General features: G+C 36.3%; 1 protein-coding gene across 5 annotated transcripts in view; it reads right to left on the bottom strand.

Moving 5' to 3' along the window:
• SLC9A2 (solute carrier family 9 member A2) overlaps positions 1-15,807 on the bottom strand; it is a 44,850-nt gene that overhangs the window by 20,058 nt on the left and 8,985 nt on the right. For 4 of the 5 annotated variants that reach the window (XM_087967183.1, XM_087967185.1, XM_087967182.1 and 1 more), the window contains exons 2-4: positions 13,852-14,315; positions 7,651-7,901; positions 2,795-3,012 (exon numbers count right to left, since the gene is read on the bottom strand). In XM_087967183.1, coding sequence (XP_087823309.1) covers positions 2,795-3,012; positions 7,651-7,901; positions 13,852-14,315 — 933 coding nt within the window. Of the gene's footprint in view, positions 1-2,794; positions 3,013-7,650; positions 7,902-8,257; positions 8,456-13,851; positions 14,316-15,807 lie in introns of those variants that run through there. The other variant, XM_087967186.1, reaches the window with a different exon arrangement.

Here is a 15,807-nt window from a genome sequence, read left to right as displayed (position 1 = left end):
TGCAAAGTTACAAGATGACTTTGACAGAGTTATGCAAGTCCATTACCAAAGCAACAAGGAGTAAAACATATCTTAAGTTGACAATACAGAAAGTGTTCGTACGTGGGTAAGACATTTTCCTAATTCACTAAGATATAAGAAGGAGGAAAAGAACAGTACATTCTGTCAAGATTCTGTTATTATAACTGTATCCAGGCTGATACAACTACACCCATTCCTGGGTGTGACTCACAGTCACTCATGCCCTAGTCATCTACTGTCTAGATTGCTACAATATGTTCTATATAGAATTGCCTTTGATAACCACTCAGAAGCTCCAATTGGTTCAAAATACAGTGGTGTGAACAGTTATGAATGCACTTCATTGTGCCCAGGTAGCACACTGCTTCACAAACTGAACTGGCTCCGTATAAACTTTCAGATGTTATTCAAGGTACTGATTATCTCCTATAAAATCTTTCATGGCAGAGATCCAGGTTACCTGTAGAACTTCCTGTCCCTAATTGTCTCTACTCATTCCAAGACATTTAGTGGAGAAAGCATGTTAAGGTCCTTTCTCCGTAACAATATCAGCTAATGAAATTGTTAAGGATATGGTTTCTCTGTTGCCCTAATATCACTCATCTGAAGTTTGGACATCCTGTTTTGTCCTGCAAAGATGCAATGACTTGGCTTTACCCCAAGCATTCAGGCAGATTGTAGGATGAATGTATAGATAAGATCATTAAATGACATATTTCAATACATTTGTCCCAGTTACTCCTGTTGACCCATTATCCTATTGGCTTTTTAATATTCCAAAGATATGATACAATATTTTTTAGTCTTCATTTTCATGTTTCTTCAAATTGTGAATCAACTACAGTTGCTCTTGCAATTGGGTAGCCTTATACAACTCATAAATCAAAATAAATACAGTAAATAAATGTGCTTGAATACTTACCTTTAAGGTACCGTATTTGCCGGCGTATAAGATGACTTTTTTACCCTGAAAAACATGCCTCCAAGTGGGGGGGTCGTCTTATACGCCGGGAGGACTCCGACTCCCACTTCGAGCTTGAGTTGCAGCCGGGAGGGAGGCTGGGGGGGGAGCGGTGTGTGTGTGTGTGTGTGTGTGTGTGTGTCGGGTGTCACTCGCCACGCGCTGCGCAACCTTTCCCCCTCTTCCTTCCTTAGCGGTGTGGGGAGGAGAGGATTCGAAGATCCTCACGTGCGGCGTACTTTTCTTTTTCTTTTTTTCTTTTTGCACGCAGGTTTTGCATGCGGGCGGCTGTAGGTTAAGGATGGGGGAGCCCCCGGGTGGGTTATCAGGTTTTACGGTGCTTCCAACATGTGCGAACGGTGGGAGAGCGGAGAAGAGCGCGAGCGGCGCCCGCTGTGTGAAATCCTGCCGTCAAAGCAACACTGGGGGAGGCAGGGTATAAATTTACCAGGTTAATGTAGCAATGGTGATTAATGCCCAGAACATTGTTTGCGGGTATTGGGGTGTGTGTGTGTGTGTGTGGTGGTGGTGAGGAGAGTTGTCCTTTGAATGCGGAAAAGTAGGTGTGACCTTGTGTAGGAAAATAAAGAGATCCTTTTTAGCGTGTTTGGCTTCTTTGCCTCCCCTCGTTCGTTTTGACGTGGAGATAATGGCCTTCGGGCGGGAGGGGAAGAAAACGGTAGCTGGATCATTTCAAATTTCACTTACTCTCCTGCCTCACTTCAATATGTCTGAGCGACTCCAGATACTGGAAGACTTTTTGAATGAAAGTGTTACCTCCATTTTTTTTAAAGAGGGCCACTTGGGGAAAAAAAAAAGATTCTAAGGAATTCCTTGTTTCTTGATTAAAGAGAAGGCATTGAATATACTGTTCCTTGGCAGCCTTTTCAGTGTCCGGGTTTTGGTGTGTGTGTGAGTAGAGAGAGAGAGAGAGAGAGAGAGAGATCAGCTGTATTGAGAAGAGAACGTTTCCTGTGTTCTCATTTTATTTACAACATTTTACGCTTAATGGTAAGCAATGAAAAATATTTTTAAAACTCATTTCTAAACTCCATAGCTATTTGCATATTCTTGGTTCAAAATTGGATTAGCTCATTTCAAAATTGTCCAAAGCAGAAAAGTGCGTCAAAAAAAAAAAGTGCAAAAGTGGAAGGTGTGTGGAAGAGGGAGTAGTCTTATACGGCGAGTATATAACAAACTCTATATTTTGAGTGGAAATGTTGGGGGTCGTCTTATACGCCCAGTCGTCTTATACGCCGGCAAATACGGTAACAATTCCTCAAAAACAAGACATAATCTTCTGTTGGTATTATAGAAAGGTAGATACATACATAGATCATGGCTTAAATCTTTCTTTAATATAAGTGTAAATGTTTTGTAATGAAAATACCATATTTACTATAATTTAAAATAAGGATACAAATTAAAAGCATCCCCACCCTTTGCAGTTTTAAGGTAGCCAAGCCAATAATTCCTCAGGAATTTCTATAAAAGAAGAGACTCCCTATTAGTTGGAAGCTGAAAATCTGAGGTGTACTGCTAGTGTTTTCACACTATATAGGATGTATGGGTTATCTCCTGCTAAATTCTGCCTTCTTCCTTCCTTATATAATCATTGGGTTCACTGACCAAAAATTGGTTTACTCAGTCATTTGTAAAGATTTTCCTCTATCACTGTAAAAAACAAGACTTTCATCTTAAAAATAAGGACACTTCTTTGTCAAAGATACAGTTCCATTATGTAAAAGATAATCATATTTCAGTAGTAAAGTAGCCTGAAGTGCAATCTAGAAAGTTTTAAGTGTCTCTTACCTAATAAACGCCAAATCAAACAAAATAGCAGAGTGAAACAAACAAAGGCCCAGTTCCAGTCATGGTTTTTTCCTACTGTAGATACTACCATGAAAATAAAGATAAGAGTTTCACTGACACTGCTCAGCATTTTCATGAAATATTTTATAGTAGTATAGGACTTCTGAGAAACATTCTCCTCCACGTATTTATTCATGGTCATAGCACATGCTGTAATCCTGCAGGAAAAAACTAGTTCAGTTTCTCTGTTTTTATAACAAATACTGTAATTTTTACTGCAAACACTTGAGTAAAGTGCACCGGATGTTACTCCAATAAAATGTCCAGAGTCACCCTGTTAATGAGATAGGCAGCAAGAACCCCAATAAATAAATAAATTTCACTCAGAATTGTTATAGAATGTCACTGCGTTTAGTAAAATTAAGTTTCTTCCTTTTAACATTGTTGAACACATTTCTTGATACCATTTAATAAGGTCTTTGGGAACACTTACAGACTTTTATGCAATCAACGTAATGCATTGTGTGGATGCCTTTGCAGTCAACTCTTACAAAAACTTAATTGTTACTTGCTTGTAGAAAATGGAAAGTTATCATTCACTTTGGCTTTTGTCGCTCTGAACATACGAAGCAGTCTTGACCATATAGGCCAGGTGGCTACTATAATTATTTGTCCTCCCTTTGGTTATTCAGCATTATGATATTCAATGTGGTTATGATTTCCCTTTAAAAAGATACCATTTCATGATGTCAGAAAGACTGCAAATAGATATCATGCGTGGGTGTTACTGCAGTTATTTTAATTTTGAACTTTAAGATGTATTCCATGATGTTGTTCCTATCAAATATCTTCCTGGAACAGATGTTTTAAAGATTATACAAACTGGATTTGTCACTGCTTCTCAGTTTAATTATTATTATATATTTTGGTCAAAGTATGTGTTATATTTTTATATAAGGTAACGTAAGCTGAACTAAACTGAAGTCACCTTACCATCTGCTGGTAGTGAATGCTATAAAAGTAGTCTATTATTCTTAGATGCAAAAATGAATTGCATTTTTAGGTACTTATTTAAAGCAGCTTAGATAGGAATCTTTACTAAATCCCCAGGATGATACAGGGCATATCTAACCAAGTAGAAAGGCCACAGGAAGTTTTCTACAATAGTTCCCATGCCATTCTGTGGTTTTTGATAGCCAGAACATGCTGTGACACAAAAGAGGAAGTATGAAAGTTCTCTTGTGCTGTGGGGCTACAATTCCAGGATTCATTTTATACTTCCCACCTCATCTATGAAGTGGCCCAGAACTGCAGAGTGGTTGTTTTTCACATCCTTACATAATGACTGTATCATCAACAAAATTTGAAGACCCACACTAGACAATTCTATGAACTTTCATCCAATTTCAAAACTCTTAATAGTATACTGAAAGTTAGTTATACTGTCTCTTATACTTCAGTTGTAAAATTATATAGATATTTTTATGACGGGTTGCCTGAATTTGGCTAGTAATAACAGCAGAAATGTAGATTTCAACTATAAAAGCAGGGATAAAGTACAAATTATTATGTTTTTAATGACTATATTTATTTTGAAACTCATAAAAAGTACTTATAAATTTAAGTCCTAATGACCTGAATGATTACTATTCTCACAACAATAGATACAGAGTGGAAAAACATCCAAGAAATTATTGTTTGATTTGTGTTTTGTTTTTATGTCTTGTTACAGAAAGACTAATGCAGAAATCCTTCAGTATATTGATTTCAGTTTATTCAAGTATTCCTAGGTAATCACTTCCATTTATCAAAAACAATTTAAACTAGACTGGGCAGATCTACCAGTAATGCAAATCACCCTGTAGAAACATGGCAGTTTCATGGAAAAATCTAGATCATAAGATACTATCTTTTAGCTTTTTCACAATTCAGTCTTAATTTTCCTGACTCCTCTTCTATATTATGTGATACATAGGAGTTATACAAATCTATTGAAAATGCTTTATTGTAATTTGATCAAAATCACTTCATTTATGAAAAAAGAAGCTTAACATCCAATATTCTATTACATTCCTTTTTCGTACAAATGTATATACAGTATAAACTTATATACAGGACTAGAAAATAATTTAGTAGTTCAATCCATTAAATGTTTATCCATAATATAAATTGATTCTGGCTTAGCTAGAAATGGATACCCAGCTGTACTGTCTTAGCCCTATGCATGAATGAACCAGTGCAGCTTATTTAAGAAATCATAGTTAAAATAATCTGATAACAATTGGTGGATACTTATTTTCTACATATTATATTAAAAGACAGACTATTCTCAGCAGAAAGAGCACTGAAAAAGCAATAGGATTTTATAAGAGGCACTCATAGTGCACATATATGAATGTTCCATAATAACAGTACCTATGATTGTCTTTACAATACAGTGAATAATCTTGAAGCATTTTACAGATTAGTTGATGAATCTTATTTATGAATGCTGAAATTAATATCAGAATTAGAAGGAAATTGAAAACCACACAAATATTGTTACTGGGAAATGAAGTAGGTGGGGTTCTTAAAGGTCAGGTGAATTAATATAGTATTTTATATTTAACAAAATGGTCAATGAAATAAATTTCCACTTTTACAGTTTATGCAATGAAATCTATTTTTCAAATTTAAGCTTTATTAGTTCATTCACATTTTTCCATATTGAAATATTGGAAATAATTAGTTTTGTGAGAACATTGAATTTGGTAATGCATTATATGACTCAAATATAGGTAGTCCTCAGCTTACGACAATTGAGCCCGAAATTAATGTTGCTGTGAGACATTTGTTAAGTGAGTTTTGCTCCATTTTACATCTTTTTTTGCCACATTTGTTAAGTGAATCAGTGCAGTTGTTAAATTAATAACCCGGTTGTTAAGTGAATCTGGCTTCCTCATTGACTTTGCTTGTCAGAAGTTTGCAAAAGGCAAACTTTGCAAAAGGCAAACATGGCCCTGGGACACTACAACTGTCATAAATGTGAGTCAGCTGTCAAGCATCCAAATGTAAGGCACGTGACCATAGGAATACTGCAACGGTCATAAGTGTCAGAAATAGTCCTAAGTCACTGTTTTCAGTGCTGCCGTAACTTCGAATGGTCATTAAGTGAACAGTTGTAAATCAAGGACAACTTGAATTAAAAGTAGAGTTTTAAAAATTGAAACATGGCACTGAAAGGCAAGAAACACAACGTATTTCACATTATATGAGAGGGAACCATTCATTTTGCCAAATGTACCCTGATTTCCCCAACATAAGACCTGTCCCAAAAATAAGCCCTACTTAAGCGCCTGTGCAGCCTCCTGCCCATTCCATCTGTTTGCTCGCAGTGCCGCCGATATAAGGTGAGGCGAGGATGGGTGGAGCTGCCCCATGCCACCTTATGTCAGTGGCACCACAAGCTAGGCCAGAGGTCTCCAACCTTGGCACTTTAAGACTTGTGGACTTCAACTCCCAGAATTCTCCAGCCAGCAGAGCTGGCTGGAGAATTCTGGGAGTTGAAGTCCACAAGTCTTAAAGTTGCCAAGGTTGGAGACCTCTGAGCTAGGCCGTCCACGTCCCAACAACTGCTTCATGATCACAGCACTGGCATGTTGCGTGTGCTCCTGCTCCATTATGACCACAAACAAGCAGAAGTGGGCCAGCAGCCATGCAGGCTCCTGTTGGACAGGAATGCTAGAGCCGCCACCGCGAGGCAAGGCAGATATTGGGGCGTGGGTGGCCTGGCTATGGGGCCTCTAAGGTAAACCAGTGCAGGATGCATGGGGCAGCTCCACGCACGCACGCACCCCCGCCTGGAAGTGCAGGACGGCTTCCTGCTCACCATGAGCAAGCAGAAAAATGGGGGGGAGATCTCCCAAAAATAAGCCCTAGTGCTTATTTCGAAGCCCAAAATGAATATATCAATCCCTGTGGTAAAATAAAATAATCATATTGTTTTTATCTGTTATTTATTCAACAGTTTATAATGTTTGAGATATATAGATTTTCAACAAATATTTTAAAATAATTTAAAGATGAGAAATGAATTGAAGGCTGAAGCTTACTAATTTGTCTAAGTCTGTCTTATAAAGTGTGCAGTAGAAACAAGCTTTAAAATAGAAATTACTTTTGCATATCTTAAACTTTTACCCATTTTCTCATACCAGCTATCATAACTATTTATAACATTGTTCCTGAATGTACTGTAGATAACTCTAATTATAATGATGGAATTGAAACATTTTCTTAAGTCATTTACTCTTTTAAAATTAGACTGCAAATTCTCAAAGGTAAAAAGCAGAGATTTGATTTACTTGTAACAAGCCTATAATTTGAAAAACATTCTCTGTTTCCTTAATATCCTCTGCCACATTGTTGTCTATCAACATAGGAGGTCCTTCAATAATTGAGAACAAAAATTGACATATTGATATTGACACCACATATTTTCATGTGTGGAAGATTAAAGGGGTATGAAAAGATTCCAAGGTTGTAGTAATAAAGATTAATAATCAGAACTCGTGGTCTCAAGAAAACAGTCACAGTAGTGTAATTTCACAACCTAAAATGGCTGAATGAGTAACTTTGACTGCTAGTTAAAACAAAAACTTATCATAAAAACCAAAGAAATCATAACTAATTTCAAGAAAATTGATACATTTGCCTTTTACCATCATGGATACGGGACTTGTTAAATATTATTACTTCTGAATTTGAAAACTAGATCCTGTTTTTTTTTTAAAGGAAGAACATAAATTACTATTAATACATGCAAGATACTTTTAGCCAAAGTTTGTTGTTTGCTTGTTTTTTTATATATATATACTTACGCCATAATCCCTGAAAGGTGAAACATTTCAGCTGTTATGTACGATAGGTAACTGTATAAGAAGACAAACAGTGGCTCAATCACTCGAATTTTATGGGTGAAACGAGTAGTAAAAGCTGCTACAAATCCAAGAATGATTCCAATCAAAACTCCACCAACGCCAACTACAAAAAAATTAGCAATTCCAGCAAATATGTCAATGGCCTCAATTGTACGCATCTGGCAGAAAGATTTGAACAAGTTGTACAGGACCTATGAAGGCAAAAGTTTTGCTTTTTAGATTCCTTTTGAAATAATGTTACAGTTATTTTAACTGAAAATATAAATTACATTCTATTGCTATTCCATAATCTCAGAAAGTAGAACAAATGAAAAAAAAAAAAAAGGAATACATGAGCCAATATTTGTTACTTTTCAGCTGTGTAGCATTTTCTTAAAAAAGCATATATCTTTTAAAAATTTTCCCCTTAGAGAAAAAATGTCTTTAGTTATTCAGTCGTGTATGTAACAATGAGGAGCCTCAGTCCTTAATTTAATGTTTTATAGTAAATTTCAAAAAATCTTTATTATCTAGTCAACCCTCTGAAGAAAGAATAGCAGTCTCTTACCTGGCAGCCTTGCACGTGAATTTTTTTTTTTTTTTTTTTTTGGGGGGGGGGGAGATGGGGAAGAGATAAGAAAAAGAAAAAAAGTATGTCAGGGGGGAAAATGATGTGTCAGAAAGAAAGATAGCAGGTGATGTCATCCATTAGGGTATTTATAAGACTGAAGTACTTCGGATCAGTACGCAAAAGGTGATTCAGCAGCTGCCACATAATCCAGAGAAAAGGATTCAGCTGTGTTAGCAGAAGTGTTACACTGATGCCTCCATATGCTCCAACACTTTTTTTAAACAAAACCCAAAACTCTACATAGTTTAGTATTCATAACGCACAAAGAGCAAAGACAAACATCTGTCCATATCTATAGACTGAATACATTCATTAAAATTATTCAACTAGGAGCTAAAATTACATTCATAGCAGCCAGATGACAGGGATATGACTGTTTTTATCTGCAATGTATTGGGTAATAACCCTGGACTAGCAAAACGCCTTTATCTTCTTGTGGACCAGAATCCAATCGTTCTCAAAAAGTCCAGTTATCTTGGTGGTAAAGATTAAGTGTTTGCTGTCATCTCTCCCATGCAACAGGCTTTAAACCAGGTTCTATTCCGTATCTGATCAAATCCATTCCTGTTCTTCTGCCAGCACTGCTTTATTTCATTTTCTCATTGTTCCTTTAGTCAAACAAGCATCCCTTTCTAGTCTGTAGAAGAAGACTCCTATTGACTTACTAGGTCATTTCTCCGTTTCCAAGGTTGGCAAGGACTTTGAAAGAATAGCTTGTCAATGTGACAACAAAATGCTTTCATAACACTATTTAAATTCCTCAGCTTTTAGAACTGGATCAACTTTTCTTAATTTGCTAAAACTGTATATTTCATGGCAGTTTATAAGGCTACAACACAACAATGAGCTTTGGGCAATTTATCCATGCAATGAACACGAGAGTTACTGAGTGTGTGGATATCCCAATCCACAATAGCAGACTTATATACTGCTCCATAGTGCTTTACTGCAGTTTACAATGTGAGCATACTGCCCCCAACAATCTGAGTCCTCATTTTACTGACCTCAGGGATAGAAGGTTGAGTCAACCTTGAGCTAGTCAGGATTGAACTCCTGACTGTAGGCAGAATTAGCCTGCAGTACTGCATTCTAACCACCGTGCCACCAAAGCCCACAAATGTCACAATCTTTAGCATATATCTTCTAACTACTGAACCTGTGTTTATTTCAACCCATCTAGTCCATCAAAATTTTTAACAGCAACTTCTATCCAATGTAAGTTGGCAGTGTGCAGATTTGAATAGGCTCATTAGGTGAGTAAGCAGAGAATCATTAAGGGTCATTGCTCCTATATCCTTCTCTTAGATGGGTTCTTAAGTGTGATCTTCCTGGTGAATCTGTGAAGTTGTCTTCATCTTTCTGGAAACTGATACAAGAGCAGCATTAAAAAAATAGAGAACAGGTTGTACTGAGAAAGGAGAATATTTGTAGCTCAGGATTGAAATGTGGAGTTATTGCTGCTCTTTGAGCTTAGTTGATTTCTAGTAGACATTATCCAAACTAGGCAACATCAATGGTACTAAGGAGTGGGATTCCTCTAAATTTATATTCTGGAGACCTCCAAGACTATTCCCACCAACATTGACAGGGTAAGTCAGTGGAATATAAATTGAGAGCAAACCTACTCCTAGGTGATGTTACCTACTTTGGGTAATGAAATATCTACAAGAAAATAACTAAACTCACAGAACACAAGGGCGGGTTGTTGTCTTAAAAAGAAGTTTGAGAAAGGAGTGAAGGAATCCATTTGTGCCAAAATGGAAAATACTTCTCAGACACAACCAATTCCCCCAGTTTTTATGCTGCTCTTGCATCAGTCCCAAGGAAGATCAAGATCACTTCACAGATTCACCAGGGAGATCACATTTAATGACCCATCTAAGAGAAGAATTTAGGAACAATGACCCTTAAGGACTCTGCCTACTCAGCTAAGGAGCCTATTCAGATTAGATGAAATGAAACCATACTGGAGGACATGTATGGGGTGTCCCTTACCACCTTGCACAGACTGAAGAAGCTACTTCAAAACAAACCATTTCAAACAAACAAATAAACAAAAAAGAGCAGTGAAGTTCAGTTGTCATGACTCAACTTCCAGACATTTCTTTTCATGTCCCACAGGCATCAATGCTCTATTCAGAGTTTCCTTGCTTTATTATAAGCATATTCTAGTTATTTGCAGTTTCAGAGTAAATATGCCAGGAATTACAAATGGAGTTATTTATCATGATTTAGGGTTCTGTAAAACTCCAGGAACCTTCATTCCTATCTATTTCTTTGTGGTCCTTTCCAACTTCAGAACTTCAGATAGTGTTTTCTATTATTAATCAAACAACATGTAATTGAACAACAACTTGTGGACTATCTATCAAACTAACCAAATCTTGTCCTGAGTTATATGTGGTCACAGAAAATAGAAGCAAAATATGTTTGCTTTACTTTCTGTAAGCTGGATGCATTGGCAAGAGGCACAGTATGCAAATCCTATTAGCCCTGCTTGGTGAAATCATATCTCATTATCCTGTGAGAAAGCAGTAACCATATTACAAGCAACAAGGAATTGGACCACACAAAAAAGCTGGAAATAGTCAAAGGAGGTGCCAGTGCATTTTACTTCTCTGATGCAGAGACAGAAATGGAAATCTGAGCAGTGTGCTCCCACCTCAATTTGAAACAGCCGGCTCACTTCCTTGTTCTGCTTCCCAGGCACTCCTGGCACCTATCAAATATCAGCCATTAAAGATAGACATAAACCTGGTTTATATTCTGCCGAATGAAACTGCAATGCTTTTCCTGGAGGGTGCCATTTCACATGGCAATTGCAAACTGCATGCTCCATTAAAATGCAAATGGAGGGGAAAAGCAAATAGGAACCTTCTTTGTCATAAGAATACTACATGAATAAGAAACTTTATTTTTATAAAGTGAGACAGAATTTTATAAAGTGTTTATCTACCAGTTTCCTAAAGTGGTTCAGCCCAACAAATTTTTCTCTTCACCTCGCTGGACGTGAGATGCATATTGGAGATTTTTAAAAATTGTTAGGGATTTAAATATATGAATACATAATTTAGGAAAAAAATACTGTATGATGTTGTCATTAGCAAGACAGGAATCCTATGGCAACTTGAAAGCTAACTGATGTTGTCATGGCACAAAATCTGTGATGAACAGATTTTCATAGAGGTCATTCATTGTCATATGGATGGTCATTTTAGCCACTCCTGTATTCATTTTTTTTCTTTTTATTTTCAAAGTACAATAGAAAAATGAATACAAAACTTAATTCAAATAATTTCCTAATAGTTGCTGAACACATTGATATACACTTTTTTCTATTTCTGAGTTTTAGGTACAACGTTCCTTTGGAGAAATTTACTAATCCTCCATCTGGTTACTGATAGAATTGCTTCTATGATGAGCTTAAAATAATGGAACAAGTTTATGTGGGCTTGTGATTTTAGCAGAATTACTTGTGATGTAGCCACAATAAAATTATTCAAACTTCTTTCTGAGTGAACGTTTAGATTCACATGATTTCTCCTCTGTATGTTTTTTTTCCTAAGTTTTCTTTTTAGTTTAGAATTAAAAAAAAGAGACTTTTGAAATTGGACAGCTAATGAATTCAAATAAATAAATAAGATTTCACTATAGCTAAAATATATGTAACATGCAGTTTACATTTCTTACCACATTATAGGAACATAGGTTTATTCTTATTAAGTATTCAATGTAAGGTTATCATTTGTCTAATTTAACATGAACACTTGCTGGACTTAAGAATTTGGTTTTTCTTTTTCTTTAAAAAGAAAGATTAATACTGCTTTTAATGAGTGTATATCAGGGATAAAATTCAACCACCTCGCACCACCTCAGAAGTGGTAGGAATGATTTGAATCAGTTCAGAGAGGTGGTAGGGACAATTTGAATCGGTTGGCTCCGCCCACGCCCACTAGCCTTCTTTGTAGAGACTGAGTCCCACTCCTACGCCCATCAACCTTCTTCCTTTTAGGGACTGAGTCCCACTAAGCCATGCCCACCAAACTACGCCCACAGAGCCAGTCGGGAAAAATTTTGAATTTCATTCCTGGTGTGTATATGTGTGATTTAGGAGGAAAAAGAATTAGTACAAATTATATGAATTACAATACATAATGACAAAAAGTATGTTTATATCAGTTAAAACTTTAGCAGAATGTTTAAAATATTAATAGCAATTCATCTGTCAAATAACTAATCAACATCTTTTGCCAGAAGGACAGAATAATTAACCAACTATCTATACCTTTGCAAAATAGAACTGAAATTCCCCTTCCAAATGCAGGGACAGATGTCAGAATCAGCAGAACTCATTAATAGGGTATTGTACCAGAAATGGTGTTCAGCAGTTCTCGCGAACTGGTTGCGGAAATTTTGAGTAGTTCAGACAACTGGCAAATACCACCTCTGACTGGAGATTTTACAGTATCGTTCCCCTGCCATGCCCACCAAGCCATGCCCACAGAACTGGTAGTAAAAAAAATTGAATCCCACCACTGTATTGTAGTCTTTTCATATTTGATTTAACAGCAAAAGGGTGAAGATTCTCTGAGCTACAAACTGGTTCAGATCTTTACAAGATAATAATGTTGTTTACAAAATAGAATTACCATTCACATGTATACCAGGAACTATTTTCAAGGTAGTTATAGCTTTTATTGTAAACAATTTACACATTCTCATGACCTCAGTGATTTTATCCAGTAACTAATACAATTTTCCCATTTTTCTATCTCACTTCCTGTGAGATGAATTACGCCATATACTGTATGAAATTAAAATGCATTTCTTTCTTGTTATCAATTCAATATATCTGATGACCAGCACAGATAATATGCATTTTGAAATCTGTGTGTGTGGCAGGATGTGCAATACTATTCTTAAAATCAGGGAATAACTAGACTTCTCTGGACCCCAGTCAACCTTTATTATTCTAATTTTACTCATCAGTTAAAGGATACTAATGGGTAATTAGAGAATGCAGACCTGTTTTTCAGGAACTTGCATTGATGCATGATGGGGAAGGGAGAAAAAAGGGAGAGTATGAGGTAAATTGTTGGGGTCAACATGCTGACTCTGGAAACCACTTAGAAAGGACTCTAAAGCACTGTGAAGTGATATATAAGTCGAAATTATAAAGGGGTATTGCTATTCAAACAAAACCCAACCATGTTTAATATGAAGGGTTTTTTAACCTTGCCCCACAAATGTCTGCTTATGCAAGAGAGTTGTGTGAAATAAACAATTAAATATTCACATGTTGCGGTAATTGAAAAGACCATAATCATTTGCTATTACAAATAAGAACACTGCATATTTTGAATATTTAGATTACTGTGTGTTATGTTTTAAAATCCCTTCTTCTCTTTGTTCTTTACCTTCCTAGAACAGAAGCCTGAAAAGTTTATAAAAGGTGCCTAATTTTGCCTGATTTTATTGCATATAGAAGTGCAAATGTTTTGTCTGTGAGCATTCGTGAGTATGTAACTTACCACAGTTACAGCATCATTCAAGAGAGATTCCCCAAAAACTAAGATGTACAGCTGCTCGTTGACATGAATATTTTCAAAGACAGCCAACACAGCCACAGGATCCACGGCTGAAATCAAACTCCCAAAAAGCAGGCTTTGCAGTAGAGTGATGTCACTCAGACCAAAGGCCTCAACCTGGCAAATGGCAAAGAGAGAAATGCCAATGCCAAAAGAATTCCAGAGTGTGCCCACAACAGCATACCAAAAAATGGTTCCAAAGTTCTCAAAGAAGAGGCGTGTTGGCATAAAATAACCAGCATCGAGGACAATTGGAGGAAGAAGATATAAGAAAAAAACATCACTCTTCATCACTGGTGGAGATTTTTCCTGTACCCCAAATATAATTCCACCTAAAATCAGTCCGATCACAATAAGGAGACAACTTTCTGGAACTATCTGGGGCAATTTGTGGTAGAGATGAAAACCTTCAAATTAATGGAGAAAGAAAGAGAAGGAGAAGAAATATTATATTGTGACCAAAAAAACCTAATGACATTATACTTAACATATTAATTTTATTTATTTTTGTATTTAAACCATTCCCTTCAATGCATTTTTATAAATTTACAATTAAACCCTCAAAAGAAAAAGAAATTAGCTAACCCACATACTCTTCATTTATTATAAGTGCCATAAAACCAATCAAACTATAAACTTTCTATGAGCAAAATTTGCAGGAAAGAATTAGTCTGTTAGGTAAATTTTATTTTATTTTATTATTTTTGTTTTATTTTATTTGTACTGTACCTTTATTATTTTTAGAAAAAAGCAGCTTGGAACTCATGAGATAATGTTATTTTTCATGATTTGATACCAATGCTTTAAAACTGCTTAGATAAAATGATTAATTCAGACTTTAATTGATTTGTGGTTTGGCAAAAGATTCTTTAGAAGAGTGGTGCTTTAAGGTTTTTAGCTGAGAAATACAGTATTTTGCAAGTGTCAACATTAGATCAAAGTTCAGTGGAATGGTTCATTCTTTGGAAAGAAAATTCTACATACTAGGGTTGTAGACTAGCCTGGGAAGTTCAAAAAAGCATTCCAGAGAAAGGCAAAGGCATTTTTTGTGCATAATTGCAAAAAACCTAGATGGATATTCCCGTGAATTTATTTAGAGTCCCTTACAATGATTGGCCCTTGAATGAGTATCTATGGAGATTCTCAAGACTCTATGTCATGTTGTCCCAAAGGTGCTTTTTCAAAAGACAGCTGAATTTTGTTTTTCCTTGAAGATGTTTCACTTCTCATTCAGGAAGCTTCTTCAGTTTTGACAGTGTCTTCGAGGAAAAACAAAGTCCAGTTGCCTTTTGAAAAAGCACCTTTGGAATATCCTGAGTCAGTTTCTTTCATCAGGTATGAACCAGGTAGCATTCTATTCATTGGCTGTGCCCATTTGCACACAAGAGTCTCACTTTTCACTACAGACTTTAAGAATCTGCTTTTGGTCTGGCAGGTTGAGGAAACTATCTAGAATAATGTCATCTGGAGGAAAAGAGAAATCACAGCCTACATCTCACACAATTGAGATGTCAGTCCAATCAGTAGAAGGAACAAAATTTACAGGTATGTCAGGCACCACTTTGTGGTTACTGGAAGTAATATGGGGCTGTTTGAACTATGAATGTATTCAAATCAGAAGGAAGAATAGTGTCTTCCCTGTGAAAACTTGTGTTTCTAGTGTCTGAGTGGATACTTTTTATCAGGGGTGGGATTCAATTTTTTTTAACAATCTGTTCTGTGGGCGTGGCTTAGTTGGTGGCCGTGACTTGATGGTAATGTGACTGACAGTGCATGGCCAACTCAACATCACTCACATCGAGGCACGCATCTCCTCGCCTGGCCTCTCATGACTGTGGGGATGCTGCAACAGTCGTAAGCATGAAAAATGGTCATAAGTCACTTTTTTCAGTGCCATTG

This window comes from Notechis scutatus, chromosome 5, assembly GCF_049901735.1.
Source record: "Notechis scutatus isolate UNSWTSFEM ecotype Mainland chromosome 5, rNotScu1.2, whole genome shotgun sequence".
Lineage (NCBI taxonomy): Eukaryota > Metazoa > Chordata > Lepidosauria > Squamata > Elapidae > Notechis > Notechis scutatus.
The sequence above is the reverse complement of the archived record's forward strand: the minus strand, read 5'-3'. Positions and strand labels throughout refer to the sequence as shown.